The sequence below is a fragment of the Simochromis diagramma genome, unplaced genomic scaffold (genome assembly GCF_900408965.1).
Source record: "Simochromis diagramma unplaced genomic scaffold, fSimDia1.1 OVJJ01000131.1, whole genome shotgun sequence".
NCBI classification, from domain to species: Eukaryota; Metazoa; Chordata; class Actinopteri; order Cichliformes; family Cichlidae; genus Simochromis; species Simochromis diagramma.
This window is the reverse complement of record NW_024387200.1, coordinates 10,124,077-10,147,026: the sequence shown is the minus strand read 5'-3', so window position 1 is coordinate 10,147,026 and position 22,950 is coordinate 10,124,077. Positions and strand designations below refer to the sequence as shown.

General features: G+C 45.4%; 1 protein-coding gene and 1 long non-coding RNA gene across 2 annotated transcripts; one reads left to right on the top strand and one right to left on the bottom strand.

The window, feature by feature from the left end:
- Positions 1 to 561: 561 nt before the first annotated feature.
- On the bottom strand, positions 562 to 10,161 carry adm2a (adrenomedullin 2a). Its single transcript, XM_040050830.1, has 3 exons — positions 10,084 to 10,161; positions 9,585 to 9,838; positions 562 to 3,922 (listed from the first exon to the last, which is right to left on the bottom strand). Exons 2-3 carry the CDS (start codon positions 9,674 to 9,676, stop codon positions 3,511 to 3,513), a joined length of 504 nt encoding a protein of 167 aa, XP_039906764.1. The 5' UTR covers positions 9,677 to 9,838; positions 10,084 to 10,161; the 3' UTR covers positions 562 to 3,510.
- Positions 10,162 to 10,672: 511 nt separating this feature from the next.
- Positions 10,673 to 11,586, top strand: LOC120745739. The gene is made up of 2 exons (XR_005698696.1): positions 10,673 to 10,749; positions 10,916 to 11,586. It is a non-coding gene; the product is annotated as an uncharacterized LOC120745739 (long non-coding RNA).
- Positions 11,587 to 22,950: the final 11,364 nt, after the last annotated feature.

The window sequence follows — 22,950 nt, the reverse complement described above, 5'->3', positions numbered from 1 at the left end:
TCCAATTCTGGGTGGTTTTTGACCAATCTTTGACTTTTAATGCTCACATCAAGTCTCTGGGCCGCTCTCGTTTTTTCCATTTAAGAATTATTGCTAAACTCAGGACGCTGTCTCCGAGAGCAAACCGGAGATGTTTGTGCACGCTGCCTCCAATCTTTGTGTCAAAGTGCTGCTCTGAGGCTTTCACTGCCTGTTTTCTGTCCTCCACTCAGCTGGGCACCAAATGAACCAATAGCTGGTGTTCTGTTGACCAGCCTCCGCTGTTTGTGACTCATTAACTCTGTGCAGTCATACGACTTCCAGCTGCTATCAGATCATATCCTGATTTCTCAAGGACTGTCCCCCCATAATGATTGACTTTAGTCAGGGCAGATGAGTCAGAACAGCCAGTCGAGGCCATTGCAACATCCGAAGAGTGGACGACGACACAAAGTGGATATGTGCTGTGGACTTCGTTAACCTAATTGGGATTTTGGAGAGGCACTTTCACAGCCTGATGTGACCATCACGTATGTCTTCACATGTTTGAGAAGTGCACACACACAGAGATCATACTGTAACTCACTCCAAAGAACACCTTTTATTTCAAAAGTCAATAAAAACAGTAACAATAAGACTTTACTACAGTTCAGACTTCTTTTCCTACCATGTTTAAGCAGCAGTGGAACAACTTTGGTGATACACAGATATAAACATACAAAGATAACTTAAATACATGACTTTTTTAAATACTTTGGCTGATTATCTAAATATTCACAGGTGCCCGTGACGCTCACGGTGAAGCCACGTGGAAGGCACTGACATCTTCAAACACATTTGCAGACAGCCACATTTACACAAGTACATCAGGGCTTTTCATAAGTCTGTTACAGGGAGCAAAATTCAAGTTGTGACAAACGTTGGACAGACATGCTTTAAAGTGCTTCCTGTGATCTAAAGAAGATCGGGTGTCTCTCAGATGGAAAACAAGCAAGAACAAACCAGATGTGCCTGTTTGTAACAGAAACACTGTTAACCTCCAATCTGCCTGACTGGCTCTGGATGCTTGCTCTGTGCGGACGTATCAGCGGTCGTGGACAGTTTGCTCATACAGCCCCACATGAAGCAATGTCTGATGTCACAAGAACACACTGCGTTTAAACAAAAGACGTTAAAATACAGGCAGCAGGAGCACAGCGATCCAGAGCAGATCAAACACAGGAGATACGTTTCCTGGTAGGCTAGCAGTGCAAACACACACATGTATCGTGTGTGTGTGTGTGTGCGTGTGCGTGTGTGTGTGTGTGTGTGTGTGTGTGTGTGTGTGTGTGTGTGTGTGTGAGAGAGAGAGAGAGAGACATTCTGAAAAGTACAGAAATCAACCAGGTTGTTTTAGCGTTTGAAAAGCCTTTTAATGATCGGTCACGAGACACTGATTAGCTCCATTACAGCAGAGAGTTGCACCTCAACAAGCCTTTGAACAGGTTAAGACCTCTGATTATTGTGACCTGTGACCTCACAGCCCCCACAATTACAGACAGGATTAGCAAAAAAAGAGACTAAATGCAAACATGTAAAAAAGGAGAAAGACATCAGGCTATAAAAGAAGCGCACACTGTAAAGTCGATTTGTCAAGTACTATCAGGTATTTGGTGATTTTAAACTAACGTCAGTAATAACCAGATATCGCTCAGTGGCCTGTATCCTTTAAAAAGACATAAAGAGTAGCCAAACATATAGTAAAGACTTGAAATAGAGAAATTAAATATATGTTTTACAGTTTTTGTAAGGTTTAACCCAATTCTAGGACTCTTGATGAGGAAACCTCGGTTATTTTCAGTCCATCGTCTGCCCACCACTTCGGACGTGAATATAAATAGAGTGAGAGGAAATGTTAGGACTTGTGTTTTTGCTATTTCATGTACATATTTGAAACTGGGCACTGCTACACCTAACATTTTGGTTGCTCTGGTCCCTCATTACAAAACAGCAATGTAGTCGTAAAGCTTTTGGCCATCATCTCAGGACTAATTTAAACCCATTTAGCCCATTACACATCAACATTAAGGGTGTTTTACCAACTGTAACATGCAGCTGAACTTTTCTTATTCAGTCTTCCTAAAAAAGACTTCACACAGTTGGCATCGAAGACTTGGCTCATGAGCAGATTGCAGGCTTGTACAGCCTCCACTTTAATGAAACACAGAGGAAAACATTTAGGAAGAAATGCACTCATGTGCACACTCAGCAGTTTTCACAAAAGTCCTTCAGTTGGTCCATAAGACGTCCAAAGGCACGTAAAGAAGGTCAAATGTGTTTTTGGTTTCATGAGATCGATCTAGAACTGAAAGCGAATATCGAGCTACTGAGAAACATCAACAGGAACATCTTCGTCCAGACCAAGAGCCGACATCGCTCCGTTACAACTACTCGACAACACTGTAACTATGGGAACATGGGCTTATTTTTACCATTTGCCAAGCCTTTAATATCTGCACGTTTGTATATTTCGCATTAGCGCCGCAGACAGCGGGAGACTTGGAAAGCCCCCCAGCCCCCTCCTACCCCTCACATTGTGACTGAACCTTTAGGTTTATTAAACGGCTGTCAGTCCAAAGTCCTGACTTCCACAGGGAACTTATGAATCACGTGAAAAGGCTAATATTTCAGACTTGGCTTCCAGCAGGGAGAATGGCAGCAGCGGCGTGACAGAGGACTGATCCATGACTCCAAAGTTCACTGTGCTGTGATAGCCAACCAGCCACTGCAGCTCAAAATTGAAAGCGATACTTAGGGGAGTCCGTTTGTTTGCATTCCATCCAAAGCAACAGAAGCTGACCCTCTCTCTGTGGTAAAGTATTGCTGAATGATGAGTTCGCAGTTCTGAGGCAACTGGAAACTTGCGACCTGCTCCAGGGGTGTCAGTGTTCAATCTGAAATTGCATGTGAGTCCAAAATTAAGACAAAGGGGGCCACAGAAAAGAGGTAAAAGGGTTCACTGAGTCGCCGACGAGTTCTCTAGGAATACATTGGTTCTGACAGGAATCCAGCTCACGCTGCAGCTTCAAATCCACATTAATGGCTTAAGTGTTTGATCAGTGAGTGGCAGGCTAACCACTCCTGCGGAGGTCAGTGGGCAGATAGGACCAGGCCGCTGGATGGTGTTGAAGACAAGCCTTCATTCTTATATTAACAGGATTTAAACATCAGCCTGAGATCTCTTGGCTTCTTTTGAACGTTCCAGAGGAAGATTCAGAAAGACATCACTAACCCTCAAAGCCAAACTTTCTCATGATGGTGGGAAAAATCAGTTCAGGGGCTTGAAAGAAGATTCAATCAGTCCTGATTTAAAGTTTTAAGTCCATATATTGTGCACAAAAATTAGAAGCAACAGTCATCTAAGGCGGGTATAATAAAAGTTGTGTACTACATCAAACTCTAATGCAATAACTATCAATAATACATTAAGAAACAATAAATAAATGGAGCAATAGATAGACTTGCTGTGGCTATTTGGAGGTTTTATCGAAGTCATCCAAAGCTGTGGGGGCTCCTGGGATTAATGGGAGAAGAGTCTTCTCTGCCAGTCTGGCCAATAAGCTGATAGAGCCTATGGCTGAGGTTCTGCACTTGACAGGTCCCCAGGACGCAACCCACCCGCATCAGTTTGGCATGGTGATGGTTGTGGTGACCCCCTCGTGAGTGGGCATGGCGACGAGCTCTCGGTGCCCGTCGCTCAACCTGCAAAGCCTCAGTGGACCGCGCCCACGCCAAGGCCGGGGAGGCTGTCCTTGCTCCTGATGCCAGTCGCTGCTTCATGAATCCAGGCACCCGGTTTGGGGATCGGCTCAAGGCTGAAGATGGGACCGTGCTGATGGTCTGGCTTTCTGCAGCGGGAGCGTTATCCTCTTTCTGGCCAATGAGTTTGTTGAGAACATCCAACCTGAGGAGAAAAGAGACGTCAGGTGAAAAGCTGTTCTACAGGAGTGAGAGGGATTCAGACTGAAAGTGCACCAGAAACGTGAAACAACTCAAGATAGCATGAGAACATAGAGCAATACTAGCAGCTACACATAACTAAAAGTGTAAGCTAGAAGTTAATGTGTTACATTCTCAGCAGGTAGAATTGTGACGAGTTCACGAGACAGTTTTGCAGCTAGCATGCTAATTTGTGCTAACTAGAACTAGCTAAGCCGTCAGGAGTTTCTGTTTGTCCAGATAATTCCAAAAATATCAACTGTACCAATCACTGCCACGATTGTTAGCACGATCGAGGGCAATGCTAATTCTGCGGACATCTAATTACAGGTGCAATTTGGTAAATAAATATTTTATGCTAGCTTCTGAACACCGCACAGAGCATCCTTCAGCATCTATATCCTTCACAGGCCAAGTTAAGCTACAAACATGAAAGTTGTAAAGGATCACCCCAAAAAAATCACACACTTTCTCACGAACTATTGGCAAGATGGATAGCACCAGTGGATACTTTTTCCTCTTGTGTGATTGGTCCGTCTGTACAAACAGGCTCGTGAGAATACACATGACACTAAATGATGTGTTAAGGTGTGCAGTGTGGCGGACCACTGGCTCAGACATTTTCAGCAAACAGCAGTGGCCGACTCGCCATCTGTTCTTTGTTTGACAAAAACAGTGGCTTCTTCGCTGACCTGTTAGCGCCATGTTTGCGTAGCACGGTGTGACTCAAAATCCCGAGAGAAGTAAAAAGAAACAATGACTGCTCGGTCACATTTCAGACTGTGGAATAGCTATGTTGGTCCACACACGACGCGGTGCTTGTACAAATAAAGGATGTAGGTGCCTTCATATTTCTGTACCCGTTACCTGCTGGACTGCCCCTCTGTGTGACTATCAAAGTGATTTCTCTTTGGTTTTACAGCCTGTTGTGAAATACTGGTGTTTCTCAATGCTTGGTTTTGCTTTGGCACCAGTAAGGTTTGGGATAAGATCGCTGTTTGGTGAAGAATATCTGGCGTCACAGTGTCAGCTACATCTGTTAAAGCCACAATTTTCATTTCCCAAAGTTGCCAGGATAAATATCTTGCTGTGACACTGGGCTTAACATCATGTTGTGCCTGGATGAACTAAAAAAGGTGTAATCTTTGCCAGAGGTTTACATTTAGGATTAGAATGAATCCATCTTTCGTGTTTGCCTTTCGAAGCAAAGATGGAAAAATGTTTCACCATTTTAATTATAAAACGTGTCTTCCACATGTGAAACGCTAACTCGTGTTATCTTCTCATGAACACTCCCTGCTGAGTTCTCCAAGACTTCACAGCCTGTGGTTGGTTTGAGACTCCTCCCAGAGACGCTAAGTGCAGCTGCTGGCTCACTGTTGGCAGAGCCGGTCGCCTTTAGAGGACCTGCTATCCAACAGTGGCGATGGCTGAATAAATAGTTGCATAATGGTAGGCCGCAGACGGAGGAAAGCACTATTTCCAGGACAGGCCGCAGTCTGCCACAGTGCCACATCATCAAGTTACACCCACATGGTCTGCACGGTGAAAGCTTAAAGCTTATTTGCATAGCTGCAGCGGTGGCCCCACAACAGATCTCATAAACGCATTTACACAACCCAATGACAGGATGTATAGTTTGTATATTTCCATACGGATACTTACTGTAACCCACAGCATTTTCATTGTTTCAGGCTGGTTTTCACAGCAGTGATAATGGATGTGACTGGTGCGAGTCTATAGCAGCTGTAATCTGTGGTGCTGATGACTCTTTCTGTTTGTATCCTGGATCCAGGAGGTCAAAAGTTTAACATAAGAACATCAATCTTTTCTGACTGGGGCTGAAAAATACACTCATGCAGCTGCCATGTGCAATGTTAAGGTGCTGCAGTGATGTAGGCAATAATAACAATCCAACATGCTAACTGCCTCACATCTAAGAAAAGCATCTGGTACCCCATGGCAACCCCCCCTTGCTTTTCCTGGTCAGTAATCCAGCTCTGTTTATTGTGCGCATTAATGAGGTAAAGGGGATTATGGAGCAACGCACCGCAGCGTAGGAAAAGCCTTGTGATCAATGACAGCAGTGCCTCCGATTCCCGAGCAAACCATCGGAGCACCTGGTGCACTTAGTTAATGGTCTTGAAAAATAAATATGTGCCGGGGAACAAGCTCTGCGTTTTGGTTGGGCCAACATCACCTGCAGCTGGAACAATGCCTGACCTCCCTGCAGTCTAACCAGTCATACAGTGAAGGAGACCTTTGTGTTTGGCAGGAAATCAAAGACGTCCGGGCTTCTGGTTTCTGATGTGTTGCAATATCCCAAGTTTATGGCTTTCAGACACATTTGGCTGATGATTTCATAGGACCTAACAGTTAGATTAAAGGTGAAGCCAGTACCTTTAGATCAGCCGTGTTTCCTTTTCTTCTCTATTAATGACAACGAGCTGTATTAGTTGTTTTAGGAAGTCAAATCTGGGCTGAAGTCTCTGAGCAGATTTGGCCTCCCTGCAAGTCATAGTCTAATCTTAAATTCCAGCCACAGGTCTCATGGAGGGGAAACGAAACATAAACCCAACCCTGAGCCTTCCTAAGATTGGCCCGCAGTAATCCCAACCCTAATACTTCAGATTTAAACCCACTACGTTTCAAACGTACACGCTTACAGATGTTTCAAAGGGAATCAGCCATCCGAGGATGAGGAGCGAAAGCTGACAGAAATCTCTGTGTCTCAATGAAACGAGCTGGGCACTTCCGGCTTTCTAACCCTGGGCTGTAATTTCTATTGTTCAAGCCTTTTTGGCCTCTGAATAAACTCCAGCTGGTGAATTACATGAACTGACAGATGCCAAGTTATAGTTCACAAACCACATAATTCTGATGGATGTAGACAAGACAAAAGGGTGGTTTCTCTTCCCCTCGGAAGCTGCTTTTATTTTCCAAATGCCTTTTGAGGAACTTAAACCACACACTGATCCTCTTACATGCATGTCTTCTACTCTTACATGACATACAGTGCATTCATGTGCAGCGGCTCTCTGTGTGAGCAGAAACCTGCTCTTTAAGGATGCGAACGTTGGAATTTAGGTCTTAGACATTAATCCACAGCGGAATTCCTGCCGGCAGCCTTCTCAACTTCAGCCTGTGCTTGTGCAGATTTACCTTGATGTGCTTGTACTCTACACATACTCCACACCAGCCCTGAGCAAGTTCAGTGTTTACAACAGGCTGCAAATCAAAGTAGACGTGTGAGAAGAAGCCTGGGTTGAGGCGCTAAATTTGAAATCATCCCAGAGGAATAAAGGTGGTTTAAAGAGATGCTCAGAATCGAAACATCAAATGTCTGGACCCCAAACCAAGAAACAGCAGAAAGGCTCCGGCCATGCTCTGTGAGGTGTTTTTCTCTGATAGTCATGTTGGTGCTCGGTGAACTATTCGGTGACTATTCGGCCCTGAAATGTTCAGACAAACTTGCAGCCCAACTTATGCACACAGGCTGATCCAGACAAAGCCGGGGCCAAGCGAGTCCATCGAACAAAAGCCTGACCGCAAACCAGCTTCAGAGTCTTCAGTCTGCAAGCAATGAGCCGCTTCCCACTTCCAGAATCTGGACCTAAAGCCGCTTCACTCCTAAAGCCATGTTTAACTTGTCTGGCTGCAGACTATTTTCAACTACAAAAAAGATGTTATGTAAAATGATAATGAGGGGTATGTGTTGCCGTCTTATGCTTAACAAACAATTTCTCCTCGTTTGGAAAGCGCCTGCTTGGCATTGTTACATCTCTCTGTGTCCATATCAGGACACAGGGAGACAATATGGACACAAACACAGGACGTGGAAGGAATGACAGACATCTGAGCTCAAGAGTCCAACAGACAAAAACATGTGAAGTGGTGGTGTCTGCTGTTATCATGCTGTCAGCTGGTGACAGGAACCGAACAGGATGTGTTAGGAGGGTGTCGCAGTCGAGGTCTACAGCACGATAGAGCCCAGACTCTTTCCTTTCACCTGCACGTCTCTGTAAGTGGTCAACAACAGCTCAGACCTCCTCCACAGTACCTGCAGTGCTCAGCTGCAGACACTCGGGAGTCCATTTATCTGAGATAATCTAAAAGACAGAAGTCATGAGGAAATGTGACTGTTCTTGTTTTGTTATCAGCTTTTTTAAGGCAATAAAACAAGGTTTAATTAACTACACGGAGCTGGAACTGCAGCCTTTAACATTTGTAATGGAGCAGAGGACTGATGGGGGAGCCGGCCAGGTGCAAACAGAGCTGCCCCCCCCCCCCTTCTTTGGGTTTCAGCAGCAGCCGTTTGTCCAGATGACAGAGACGGCCACAGGAGCGCTTTCCCACCTGGAGGAAAGTTCCACCCTCGGATCCTCTTACACTGGATTAGATTCAAGTGCGTTTTCACATCATGGGAAACAGCAGCTTCTTTCACGGCGCTCGCTTTAAAACTGCAGAATCAGCGCTGGCACAGAGTTACGGCTCCACACCCAACCAGAAGAGGTCGCCCTTCACTGTACCTCATCCTCAACTATGCAACCCGGCACACTTACTGCCACTGTGACAGAGCTCCCTGCCTCTGACCGGGTGGACGTCTGTTTGCTGCCTCGTGTCTAATGAGATCCTGCTCTGACACCAAAAGAGTGGAAAAGTGCAGGTGCCATTCATCCCCTCACAATATCCTTTACAATGACCCGTGATGGTATCTACGACTGGGCTATTCAGAATGACAAACTGGTTTTCCCACCTTTGGAAATGACATTTTCCCTGCTTGATGTCAGGGAGACCAAACCAAACAAAAGCCCATATGTCAGTGGTTCATCATGTGACACCGAGACGTAAGGCAAGAAGAGCTGGGACTAAGGCGACGTTTGGGGCTTTAGAAAAACATCTGAATTGTTTATAGAAAACAAGCTGAGGCGCAGTTAACTCACTTTAGTCATGTTTCAGTGGCAGGGTTAAATGTAGGTTAAAGGTCACCTACAGCTGAGGTGTGATTTCTCATCATCTCCTTCATAACTGCAAAGATCATTTCGCCTTCTAAAAACACTGAACTCCACACTCACGCAGCTCTGTGGATTTCTGTGGGCTTTGACCGAGATACACTCCGTGTGGATGTGGAGCAGCAAAGATAAAGCCACAGCCTTTGACCTTCAAGTGTACACTATCTACTGTCAGGCTGACACGCGTTTACACACACTAACCCTCGTGACTTATTCACCTACAGGCAAAGTGATTCAAGTTTCGCAGTGTGCGTCAGACTCACAGAAGAGTAAATATCAGCGTGTCTTTATTGTGAACTTTAGAGCACGTTATTTATCTCTGTTAGAAAAACGTTTCCAGCGAGAATATGACGCGAATGTTCGAATAAAAACAGTGAGAAGTGTTTGAACTAAACGACGCTACTGACGGGAAAGTAACGACGTTACAGTCCATTGAAACGCGTTAACGACGCTGATGTTGTGCTTTCTGCCCGATGCAGTGCAGCTATGAACAGTAAGATTTCAGTGGCATGCAGCGGCTCCAGCTGCCTTCTTCGCTCCTCTCAGACAGTGCAGAGTTGCTCTGTAGGCACTAAAGTAGCACTAATACAGCAGCAGCGCAGCGGTGTGTCCTACCTGTTCGTGCCCGGTCTCTCCTCAGCCGGCAAAGCCTGCTGGAGGGAAAGCAGGCTGATGCAATACACAGTCAGCGGGAAAAAGAACCGCATCTCCGGGCCGACTCCAACTTTACACCCTCTTTCTGGGTAGGAGGGGGCGAAGTGACGGACTGGGTGAAGGTTAAATCCCAGGAGTGGGAGGAAAAATAAATAAATAAATAAAAAGTGTGATAATGTGTCCAAGATGGGCGGATTGGAGACTGCAGATGGAACCTTTAGGGGGAAAGTAAATAATGGGTCAATCTGCTGCTAATAAAACCAACATATATTTTAAAAAGCACGACAGTGTGAACGTCTACTTCATAGCACCAGTCAAACTGATGCACCAAGAACTTTACATTATGCTGAAAAAATGTCCCAAAACTGCAAACTATAAATCCATAAAGTCACCGTGAAGTCCTGCCTGCTGTTTTATATTTGTTTTTATTTGACATAAAATAAGCAAAGACTAGTCTCACCTTTTAGGCAATTAGAGCTCAGAGGGAGGATTTAGTTCCCACGAATCCAAACGTGTTGGTCAAGATCAAGTTCTCCGGTTCTCTGAGCTCCGGGTGATATTGTGGGTTTAAATACTGAGAAGGCGGAGTTCACTGCCTCTATTCCTGGTGGGCAATTTTCAGAAAGGTGCTGGGAGGGTATAATATGCTAAACCCGGGAAATCCAGCGTTGATATGGTGCACAAACCCATCCCACTGCTAATCCTTTATCAACGAAAATCACAAGAAGCGCTCGCTTGTATTTGAGCCCCAGTTCTCATGTCCTTGTATAAAAGATGCTGCTGGATGTGACGAAGAACAGAGCCCTTACAGCTTTAAAGGTCCTAGAAGCTGAACACCAGACACTCTTGTGTTAAACATCTGCTATCAGTACTTCAAAGCTAAAAGTGTCACCGTGAACTTTAACTTAACGCACAGCTGTGAGCTAACAAGTAACCAGCACTAACACCATCACCCAGAACTCCATGCTATCATAATCCACCACGTGCACGCGCAGGAAAATGCCTCACGTTTGCATGAATTTCTCAAGCAGTCAAACCCTCCTCTTCACCTTATCACCGCCCTCAGCCGGCGTGTGTGAAGCAGATAGAAGGAGATGCGGGAATCTTCAGACTCTCCGCTTCGGTGGTGAGTCAGGCTATCGAAGCGGCACTAAACGTTTTCCACACGTGAATATTTCCTTCACACACTTTATTGCTGCTGGTGTCTGTTCCTGGTAGGAAGCACGCGTGGTTTTATTTGGGTTATTCGGCAGATGCTGTAATTTTCGGTTGTATTTTGTAATCTCTTCCAGTTCTATGTCACAAGTCTGAACATGCATCCTACAACTCTGCAGAATGACTCAGATGAATCCTGTGGAGATTATTCCAACTCATGAGGCAGGACTGCTGTGCCGTGTCCAAGTCCCCTCCTACTATTCTTTGTCGGCCTGATGCTACTTCATACACCTGATGCTGCCTCAGAGGCAGTTGCGCAACTTTCGTTTCCAAGAAGGCGCGATGAGAGCATCCACGTAGAGACAGAGACAGGGCAGAAAAAGCAGAGACTCCGCGAGGAATTCGGAGATGTAATGTTTGTTGTTTCGCCCTTTTGCTGATGTCAGAATCCTCTCAGGCTCATAACCTCTGCATCTAAATAAACACGGACACAGAAGAACACAATAAGCACTTGGATAGAAAGAGTGTGCATAGCTGCTCTTTGCAAATGCTTCCAGCTCAGCGTGTAGAATCTTCTCTCTGGATGCAAAATGTTTCATTCTGAAGACACAAGCTGGACATCATGACATGTTTGTGGAAAACATGAAATACTGCGAAACAAATCCTGAAAAATGTGTGCTAAAGACTCCTGCCCGAATCATCCCAGTGCTGTACTTGTGGTTAGCACGCCGTCATTGCTTTTGTTTTTACTGTCTGTTCTTATTTTTAATGCTTTTTCAGTCATGAGAATAAAGTTAGTTTTCATTTCTTGGGGTTTTAAAAAGAGAAGCATTAAATATGTCATGTCCAGTTTCATAGTAAGTAGATAAATCTTGAAAAGACTCTCGAAATGTCAAGAGAACAACAGCAAGTTGTGCCACAAGGCTTTTAGTGTCAAAGATCACACAGGAAAATCAGATGACTCCAGCTGACTCTATGACTCTCCTGCACTGTAATCATAAGCCACGAGTTTCCATCTATTTTCTAACCGCTTACTTTATCCAGTTATGTGTCACCGAGGGGCTGCGGCCTATCCAAGCTACACCCTGGACAGGTCCCCAGTGCATCAGGGGGCTGACACACAGAGGAGGCCAAGCACACAGGCACACACATCTACTGCCAACTTAGAAACACGCGTTAAACTAACAAACAGGGATGTGCACTTAGGAAGAAGACGGGAACCTGATCAAACATATGCAGGAACAAGGAGCACACAGCTCAGCTGCCCAGATTAGAGGATTAAAGGAGCCAGTGTCTCCCATACTGACCTCTCCTCATTGCCTCTCTGCTCAAGTCAGTTCAATTTTAATTATATAGAACCCAACATTCACCTCAGGGCGCTTTATATTGTAAAGTAGACCCTAAAATAACACATACAGAGAAAACTCGACAATCATATGACCCCCTATGAGCAAGCAGTTTGGCAACAGTAGGAAGGAAAAACTCCCCCAAGGTCTTAAATAATCAGGCCCCATCTTATCTTAATGACCTTGTAGTACCATATCACACTATTAGAGCACTTCGCTCTCGCTCTGCAGGCCTACTTGTTGTTCCTAGAGTATTTAAAAGTAGAATGGGAGGCAGAGCCTTCAGTTTTCAGGCCCCTCTTCTGTGGAACCAGCTTCCAGTTTGGATTCAGGAGACAGACACTATCTCTACTTTCAAGATTAGGCTTCAAACTTTCCTTTTTGCTAAAGCATATAGTTAGGGCTGGACCAGGTGACCCTGAATCCTCCCTTAGTTACGTCACAGTTTGCCTAGACTGCTGGGGGCTGGGGAGTGCTTCTTCTTCATCCAGTTTTCTCACTCTCTGTGTTTATTCATCAGGTATTATTATTCCCTGGCTCTCTTCCACAGCCTGTTTTGTCCTGCCCCCGTAATGAATTGGTCGTGTTTCTGCAGTACATCCCACAGATGCTCAATTTCATTAACATTTAGGGACTTGTGAGGCCAAGTGAAGACACTGAAATCTTTGTCTCGATTGTAAAACCATTTCTGAACGTTTCCTTGCGGTGAGGTAGAGCATATCCTCACGTTGGAAGAGGCTACTGCAATAAAGGTGTTTAGGAAGATGGTACATTTCAAAGTGTGATCGCAGCAGAACATTGTCCAGAGCCCCACGCTGCCTGCATACGTTTGTGAATGTCACATATCGCCCTGATAGAAAGATGTGATTGACTGGAGTCCATCAGCTTCTTTACTGGTCCAGCTGTGTGTGCTTCTTGAGGTTTTCCAGTAATCTGGGCTACAGTAACTCTTTTGTTGGATCGGAGCACATGGAGCATCTTTTGGTCCTCTTGTGCATCACTGAGCCTGGGGCAGCTGTGGCACGGGGCATGTAAGAAGCTGATCACATCCTTTACTCACTTCCAGTACATCACCTTCAAGAACTGAGTGTTCAACTGACACTTAACATATTTCACCCTTAACAAAAGCTGCTGTAAGGAGACCGTCAGCAATAAAGAGTGTTTGAGAGGAGTACTGGTTGGCACCACTGGTCTCAACAGGCAAACTCAAAAGGAGAACATTGGAGACATGGTTGGAAGCATGACTTGGATGTTTCTGCTGGGTTTGGGCTATAATGTGCCGTGTGATCCCCGCCTGAAGTGCACTGTGAGGCTTATGTAGAGTGATATTCACTAAGACAGGTTCATTAGAGGTAGCTGCCAGCTTTGCATCCTCAGCAATATCCCCTTACAGCTCAGCCCTGCTGTGATCGTGTTATAACACCATCAGAGCCGAAGCCTTGGAAAGAGCTACAGCTGACTCCTTCATCCATCTGTGAGAAGATGTGTCTGCTCAGGTTATGGTTTAAACATTTCACTGTACCATCTTACAGTCAGGTGAGGGACGTTCTGACCTTTCACCTCCTGTAATCAGAGCTGAGGTTAAGTCATCCCTATTACTGCTGCTCCTCCACCCACCAGTCTGTCAAGCTAATCAAGTTTGCAGATGACACCACCGTTATTGGGCTCATCTCGGACGGGGATGAGTCTGCCTACAGGAGGGAGGTTGAACGTCTGGTGTCCTGGTGCAGCCACAACAACCTGGTGCTGAATGCCCAGAAGACAGTGGAGATTATTGTGGACTTCAGGAAGCACACAGCCCCACTCCCCCCCATCATCCTGACTGACACCCCCATCACCTCTGTGGACTCGTTCCGCTTCCTGGGTACCACCATCACCCAGGACCTGAAGTGGGAGCCCACCATCACCTCCGTCATCAAGAAAGCCCAGCAGAGGATGTACTTCCTGAGGCAGCTGAAGAAATTCAACCTGCCAACACGGACGATGATGCAATTCTACACCGCAATCATCGAGTCCATCCTCACCTCCTCCATCACCGTGTGGTACGCTGGAGCCACTATCAGGGACAAACAGAGACTGCAGCGTGTTGTGCGCTCTGCTGAGAAGGTGATTGGCTGTAGACTCCCATCTCTGCAGGACCTGTACACCTCCAGGACACTGCGGCGTGCAGCTCGGATCTCAGCTGACCCTTCTCACCCTGGATACAGTCTGTTTGACCTGCTCCCCTCAGGCAGGAGGCTCCGGTCCATTCGCACCAGAACCTCTCGCCATAAGAACAGTTTCTTCCCCTCTGCTGTCGGACACATGAACAATAAACGTACGACTGTTCCCACCACTAACACATGACCCTACGCTGTGTTCACTGCATGATTCCATGTTTGGCACTGATCACCACCTGCATTCATGTATATATCATGTATATATCTATCTACTTAGCACTTTTAATTCTTATTCTTATTTTTATTTTAATGTCTACTTTAGCGTAATTTATAACAGTATGTTTGCACTGAAGCACCGCAGCAATTTCCTAATGTTGTAAACCTGCTCAACATTTGGCAATAAAACCCTTTCTGATTCTGATTCTGATTCTAAATAGTGCATGTTGATTCTGCTCTAACCTTCACCCACAGTCTGCACCAACAGCAACTGCTTTGTGATGACACAGTGGTCCCTGAAATTCCCCCACGTAGGCAGATAGCAGTAACTCATTTATCAGTCAGACTGGCTGAGAAAACAAGCCACTGTTTACTGGCTCTGACACGTTTATGTAAGAGTTTTCTGGTGTGTGACAGCAGCCTGCAAATCGGCCCCCGCTGGACTCTGAACACAGGCTTCCCGCTTGGTTTGATCTCCCGGCCATGAGCTCTCTTCACTTTTGTTTTAAGCTGCAATTAGCAAATATGAGAAGATGCACTGTGTCGCTGCCCAGAATGGCACAGGGCAGCTTTAAAGGAGCTGCTGTCTGTGGCTTTGAAACTCATCCAAACATGTGCTCAACTGATCAAAGATCTCGATGTCCGCTGATAATATGAAGCTTTGAACAGTTGCATAAACAGTAAAACTAATAAGTGTCACTACACTGGGCTCAAACAGTGGTCCTTAAAAAGCAACATTTCAAATGCACTGGAGTTCCAGAGCTGTAAGCATAGAGCCTTAGCTTTGTCTTTCCACGGAGATGGTCACACGAGGAGCTGTGGGATTCAGACAGCTAACCAAAGTGCTGATAAATGGATGTGGTTACCATATCTGAGCAGCCTCGTCACAACCACAGAGGATTTTATGGATCCTCGTAGAAGTCGCTTTTCAGCTGTTTCACTTAAGTGTCGTGTTATTAAGGACTTCATTGCATTCATGAGTTCAAGTTAGCACTGCAGAGGTGAATGGGAGTGGCTCAGTGTTCAGGTTTAAAAGGAAACACTGTAGCTTGTCTTTATGTTTTTATTCTTCTTAATAAATCCCATGAGTCGCACTGATTCATGCACAAAAACAAGCCTGACAAAGCACTGGACCCTGCAATGTTCTAACAAACGTTACGGAAATAGGAGGAAGTCGTGAGTGTGTGGCTGTGGATTCATCTACTTTTTTTGCTTGCTAGCATCACTGTAAACTGCAGCGTACGCACACATTACCAAAGAAAACCTGCTTTTGATGACGGTCACCTAACAGCGCTCACTGTGTCAGGCTCTGCTCAAAAACAGGACACTTTGAAAACACATCAGACCTCAAAGGACAGAAATCCAGTCGTGCTGGATCTCTGTACTGACATGGACGTAGAATGAGTCCACATCATTCCCAGCTCTGCCCATCATGGAGCACACAGACAGTCTGAGGTGCAACACGGAGACATCAGATGATCTTTATGTTTCAGTATTAATTCCTTCATCCTCCAGGAGCTGCCTGCATGCTCTCACCATGAAGCCAGGAGGAACCCAGCACGAGTGTCCTCTACCTGCAGGAGCATGGCTGTTTCAGGGGTTGCCTCATTGTTCCCCCTGTTCTTTATTTCATTAACTGATACCTAACTGATCAGCTCAACATCCCACAAGTTTAACTGACCGTTGCTACAAACGTGTTCCTTGAATTCCTTTGAACAGTACACTTCACACTGATCAGTCACAGCTTTTACTCAACGACTCTGGTTGGGTGATTTTGGTGTGAATGTCTTTTGCCTCTTTTGTGTGTAAGCACCACTTGTGACTTAAATGTGGAGAAGCATAAACCCAAACAGACACACACAGTTCTGTAAGCGTGTTTGTTTAAATACTGAGCGCACCTTTCGGATGCACTGGTCCATAAACAGACCCTCGATGCTGCAGTGTCCCGGCTCTGGAGTGCGACGGCCTGTGATGCAAAACAAATTCATCGCCTGAGCAGACGGAGGCGGAGTCACTGAGCTGAAGGCCTGGGTACACAAACACACACCACCTCACTGTGCGGCCTCTCTGAGCGTGCGTGTTTCTGCTTCCTCGCGGCGCGTGACACAAAAACAGGGTTCCAGCTGAGCAGCGTGGGGTCATCCCCTGCAGTGAAACAGTCCACACCTTGTGGATTCTCCCTCCTACAGCCTTTAAACTAACAGGTGAAGCTGTCACATATTATTCTTTGTTTTACAGTGTTTCTAGCTTTTCTCACTGAGCCAACACCAGCCACCCTGTGGTAGTCTAATGATTGCTGCCCCCTAGTGAAGCTCATGTTACATCAGCACAAGGCCCAGTGCAGCCTCTCCAGCTGTCCCTGAATACACTTTGGTGCTTCCCATGAGGACCAGCCTGACTTAACCCCTCCAAAATATGAACAAACATTGTTTACCAGCGTATCCAGACTCAGAAATAAACTTCAGATCAGGGTGTTGTCCTGGGTTTCAAGCAGAAGCTCTGTGAAGAATCGAAACGCAAACATTTTCCCATGTTGTGAGGTTAGCGTCCTCTTGGCTTGCTCAGTATTTGCATTGTTTGTTTTGAGATTGTGTACAAGCGAGTTTGTCCGAGCGGCCCGTTGTCTCCGTCCGAGCCTCTCGGTGCAGTTTGTTTGACATGGCTGCTCACCAGTGCACTGCTGCGTGGAGGGAGGGGGCTTACAGGACAGTGCAGTGGACAAATAAGCGATTGGATTTCATTGTGGGAAACATGATGGAGCTGACAAACTCCCACAGAGTCTAATAATGAAAGTCAGGTCCAAAACAGCATCTCTCACCAAACAGGAGTCAGACTGAGACTCTCCCTCTGATACCCGTAAACTTCAGGCTTGGGGAGGATCATTCCCCGGCACATTTTCATCCATCTGTGATGGAAATGTCTCTCATGCATTCTTTAAAACCATTATTTGGAACGTTTTTCTTTTAATCTAACTCTAGTGCACGTACCAGTGTCCTGGTATGTCAGTGGCATTCAGTCTTAAATGTTTATTACCTTCAAAGTGTAGAATTCCAGGTCCAAGGTAAAGTTTCCAGTAACGGACCATATATCCTACAAAACACCTTCCCAGGGCTTCAGGAAGATTCCTTCTCTCAGCATGATTAACTTTAACAGACCGAACCTCCTTCAACATTATATGAGAAGCACTAGTTTAGATTAGAATTACTCTCTCATGACAAATATCGACTCATTTTGAATTTGTTGGCAGCAACACAACTCACAAAAGTTGGGACGGAACAACAAATGTGTGAAACAGTAGGTGGTACTGAAAGTGAACAGCTGAGGGGATATTGTGTAACTAATGAAACATTATTGGGTAAAAGGGGCGACCGTGGCTCAGGGGGTTGGGAATCGCATCTGTAACCGGAAGGTCACCGGTTCGACAATCATCGGGCACAAAACCGCAGTCCGTACTGGATGTCAGCGATCTTTGGCTCCTCAGGAGCTGCTGCCTTAAAACAGCCATGATTCTCTCATAGAGATTACTGCACTGGCTCACAAATCACTGTTGCAAATGTAGGTTAAAATTCTATTATGGAAAGAAGTGGACATGATCCAGAAACACGCCGTGGAAAACATCCTCTGAACTAAAGAAGAGAGGCACCAGCAGGTCTGTGTGGCAGCTTTAAGGCACCCTCAGGTTTTGGAGATAAAGGTTTTATTTGTAGAGCATCTTTCAGGACAAACATCACAAAGTGCTTCAAAACAAAAAGTTAAGTCTGACCAGCTGAGTTTTAGCTGTTTTTTCAAAGAGACCACCGAGTCCACAGATCCCAACAGAGCTCGACAGTCTAGAAAAGCTCTGTCTGCTTTACCTTTCAGCCTCATGGGATGCACAGCCAGCAGGCACTGATCACATGACCTCAGGGAGCTGATCAAAGGTGCTGCCTGTCCACGAAGAGCTCTGAAAGTTACTCGAATCTTTAATGAAAAATGGAATCGGTGGTGAGTCAGTGCCGCTGGGTCACTGGTGTGACGTGAGAGTACGTAGAAGCAGGTGTGATGACCTAAACCCACGAACAACAGAGATTACACATGATCACGCAAAGTGAAAGCAGGGTCAAAGGTTACCCCAAGGTAATCGAAAGGAGACCAAGAGTTTACATCACCTCTGCCCCAAATCTGTAGCAAACAAAGAGTTTAGTTCTTCAGTAAGTCGGAGAAAGTTGTCAGCGACTTCTGAGTGTAAGGACCTGATCTGCTCGTATGTTCATCGTATGTTCAGATGTCAGCTTTGTCAGGGAGGACGCGTTCATTTCAGCAAGACCATGTTAAGTGTCTTCATTTCATCAAATTGAGATTGCCAAACAATTGTAGCACGGGCCCTTCAGCATGCATAATGTGAAGAACAACAAGCAAAGATGCAGCCTATCAAATACGAGTGTGAGTGTGTGCATTAGGTGCTGCAAAGTAGACTCTGTTAACCTCATGCTGCATGCACTTGTACCCAAAACAAGCACAGCTTCAGGTTGGCCTCCTCTTTTCCTCTGTGCATGCACATCATATAGAAAAACTGCTTCCTCAGTGTGAGGTTGCAACACCACAGTGACCTTACATCCTAACAGCTCCGTCTAAAAACAGTGTGAAAACCTGCTTTGGTCACTTAATTGTGCATCTCGTTTAAAATATGTAAGATGTAGATCTGCGTTATCTTCATGCTGTTTCACCTCCTTCACACTCTGTGTCAGCTGTGTCATGCAGTCCATATTCAGGTCAGTGCTGCTCTATCTGACATTAGTTTGTGGTCATCTGCACAGCTGGGCTTTGCCCTGAATCTAACCCTGAGATGAGGAAACGGAGCCTGTTGCCAGGGTGACAGAGTCCATGACTCTAACGTCCTCACCGTCAGGTTCAACAAACTCTCAGTTTCTCCTTCAGCACCTGGAGCAGCTGTGTGATGTTCACTATATCCACGCTCCCTCCTCGTGCACACGTCCACAGTATCTCATGCTCGTCTCCAAACTGCTCCAGCTTCTCCTCCTGGTCACTGCACATCCCAGCTCAGCCTCCTGTTACATCATTGCACATCTGGCTACCCTTTTATAAACCTTCCCTTTCACTCTTGCTGCTATCCTTCTGTCACAAATCACTCCTGACATATCTCCACCCACTCCACCCTGCCTGCACTCTCTTCTTCACTTTTCTTGTGGATGGTTGACCCCAGGAAGTTAACCTCCTGTCTCCACCCCCCTCTCCAGCTCTCTTCCACCTGCTGCATACTGTCACTACAGAGCATTAGGTTGTTTGTGAGACTCCTCCACCTCATCAGTCAGCCTGTCAGTCACCACAGCAAACAAAAAAGGCCCAACCCCTGATGTAAGCCCATCCCCATCTTGGAGCCACTTGTCACTCCCCCACATCTTGTCCTGCACGCTGTGTCATACGTGTCCTCCACCACGCTCACATGCTTCTCTGCCACTCTGACTTCCTCCTGCAGCATCACAGTTCCTCTCTTGGCAGCCTATTGTCTGCTTTCTCTAGATCCACAAAGACACAGTGAAACTCATTGTGGCCTTCTCTCTCTGTACTGCTTTCACTCAGCATGAAGCCAAACTGTGGCTCACTGACGATCCCCTCTCCTCTATCTCCTCTAACCTTTTCCCCATATCGTTACGTTATGGCTCAGATCTATCCCTCTGTAGTTACAGCAGCTCTGCACATCACACTTGTTCTTGCAAACTGGCAGCAGTACACTTCTTCTTCATTCCTCTCACTGTTAAACAATCTGGTTAAAGTCCCCTGCCCACCTTTCTCTGTCACCGTGTTTGATGGACATAAGCACTGGTCAGATTTAGGTCTTCACACTGCTAAGCACCTCTACAGCAACAGATGTTTAGCTTCATTTGCTCAGCTCCAGTCTGAATTCATGCTCTGCTCATTTATTTACAAATCAGGAATTCTGTTAAACAGTCTTTCTCCCATCTGGATCAGCCCCCTGCTCACAGTGACTTTTATTATCAACGCCTAATCAGCCAGTTTACTACACGTTGTACACTTACAGCACCACAGCAGAGATGCTTGGTTAAGGACATGGAAGCAGCGATATTGGACGCTTGATGGGCCAATGAAATGCCAGATTACAACTTACACAGTTCAAAGTCCTCCATCGTTTGCATTTCTCTAAAACGAAGCTTGGCAGCATTTGTCCGTCTATCTCCTCATTGTGTGATGAATGCAAAGCACTGGAAGGAACCCGTGGCCACCTTTTCTGGTCCTGTGCTACACTCAGGAGTTCCTGGGAGGAGATATTTACTGTCTATAACCTGATTTATGACTTTAGAGTAAAGCCAGGTGGTACAGCTGCAGTGCTAGGCTGCACCCCGACGTCCCCTTCAGAAAGCCTTAATGTTTGGTGTGATTGTAGCTAAAAGACTGACTCTTAGAGCCTGGAATCACCATCTCCTCCCATGTTTAGTGTTTGGCATGTTTGCATATTGAGAGCTTCGTCGTCACTTTAAATTTTCTGAAATCTGCGGCCCTTTTCTCAATCATATTAACATCATTTGACTGCACTTGTTTATGTGAAACCACACCTCTGCTGGACCCTGACTCCTTCCTGGACTTGTTCCCCACATCTTCTGGACTCGGTGAACTCTCTAGCTTCACACAGAAGATCATCTTCTTCAGACTCCAGCATTGCTCCTGTACTTTTGATGTGGTCTGACTAAGCTGTGTGGGCTCTGTCTGTGCTTGGATGTTGTTTTCGAACTTCTTTCCTTTGTCTTGTGGGATTTTATGTAGTTTTAAATATAAAACCTCATAAATAAACATTTAAAAAACTGCCCTTTCTTCTAGACATCTCCATGCCTCCACAGGTACGTCATCTGTCCACCTGCCCATTGTCTTCATAGCTGCGCTCGTCCTTCATCCTTACTAATCCTCTAAACCTTCTTATTCACAACCTTCCTCGCTCTCTCGTTTTCTTCAGTCATCAGATCCTGATGAATGTTACCTGTAGGAGACGGGATCGGTCAGGGCCAGGTTGATTAGAACTGATGGGTTTATGATGGCACACATGCAGTGGCTGTGTGTGAACGCTGAAATGCTGCAAACAGGAGTAAAAACTTACCTGTGATCAATGTTGCCTCTAATGTTTCACGTGTCTGAACACACAAACTCCCTGAGCGTCCCTTGGACCACTGTGAGCAACAGCAGACGTGAGCACTGTGGTCACAGCAGCATCCAAGTTACATGTTTATTAAAATAATCAAATTACAGCATTTACATTTATGTTAGACGACTTTTAATTAACTGCTTTAGCCCACTTACAATGAAAATGTAAAAAAAAAAAAATCTAGTCATTGACCTGCAGCATGTTAACACTATTGGAAGGAAAAATAACTTGAACTCCAATTTTGAAAACACAACTTTCTTTCTTTTTTAAAAAAAAGCTCTGACTTATGAGTCTGTGGTCTGGGAGAGAGTCTGTAACTCTGTCTGCAAAATACAGTAAATAATGACCAAAGCTGGGCAATTAATTACATAGTTACTTCTTCAATAAAGTAACTCAGTTTGGCAAACAAAGTTTTTTGCAGCTATTTTTATAAATGCAGCCAAGGCGTTTTTTAAATAAACATTTCAAACTATTTACAGAACAATCAGCTGTTCTGCATCAAATCTGATGCCACACAAATTATTTGTGCCACTCCAAAAAATAATTTCTGTCCACTATGAGATGAAGGAGAACAACAGCCTGATACCTGCAGGCCTGACAGCAGCAGATGTGTCACTGCTGTAACACCTGTAACACTCAGCAGTCGCCTCATTGTTCTGACACACACAACAACACTACTGACTACACTACACACTAACTACACACTAACTACACACTAACTACACACTAACTACACAAGATTTGTGCTAAACGTCGCAAATCTCTCCCATCTCAAAACACCGCCGTCACTCCTAAAACTTCCTCCCGTTTCTTAACAACCAGATGCCACGTTACATTATCATTTTTGATTGGTCGACATGGTACTTTTTTGGACGAATAGGAAAGGCAGAGGGGGGTGGGGTTTGTTTTTGCTCACAGGCGTTTTCCTCATAAAACGCCGTTTTTACCGTTTCTACCCGCAGTAAATATAAACAACGACAGTATTCAGGAAGAAAACCAAACAGCAGATATTTTATCATAAATCTGGTTTTACGTGGCCGATCAACACAATTTAAAAACTGGTATAAAGTCCACACTTTTCCCGTCAGTTGTTCCGTCTGTCCTGCTCACATCTCCAATGGTTGGACATGTTGCCATTAATGTGGCTTCACTCCTCATCAGCCGCTTTGCTCGCTAAAACTAAAACGCTAAAACACATAAGGACGTTGATCAACCACGTTGATTAGCTGCACTGGCTGGACTGTGGGATAAGGTGGCCTCGTTCTGATCCCATACAGGAGCAGCCAGTCACTGACTAA

Excerpts from the sequence above, each read along its gene's own strand:
- adm2a (XM_040050830.1), bottom strand. The coding sequence starts at position 9,676 with ATGCGGTTCTTTTTCCCGCTGACTGTGTATTGCATCAGCCTGCTTTCC. Across the intron at positions 3,923-9,584 it reads GAGAGACCGGGCACGAACAG|GTTGGATGTTCTCAACAAAC; the intron begins GTAGGACACACC and ends TTTTCTCCTCAG.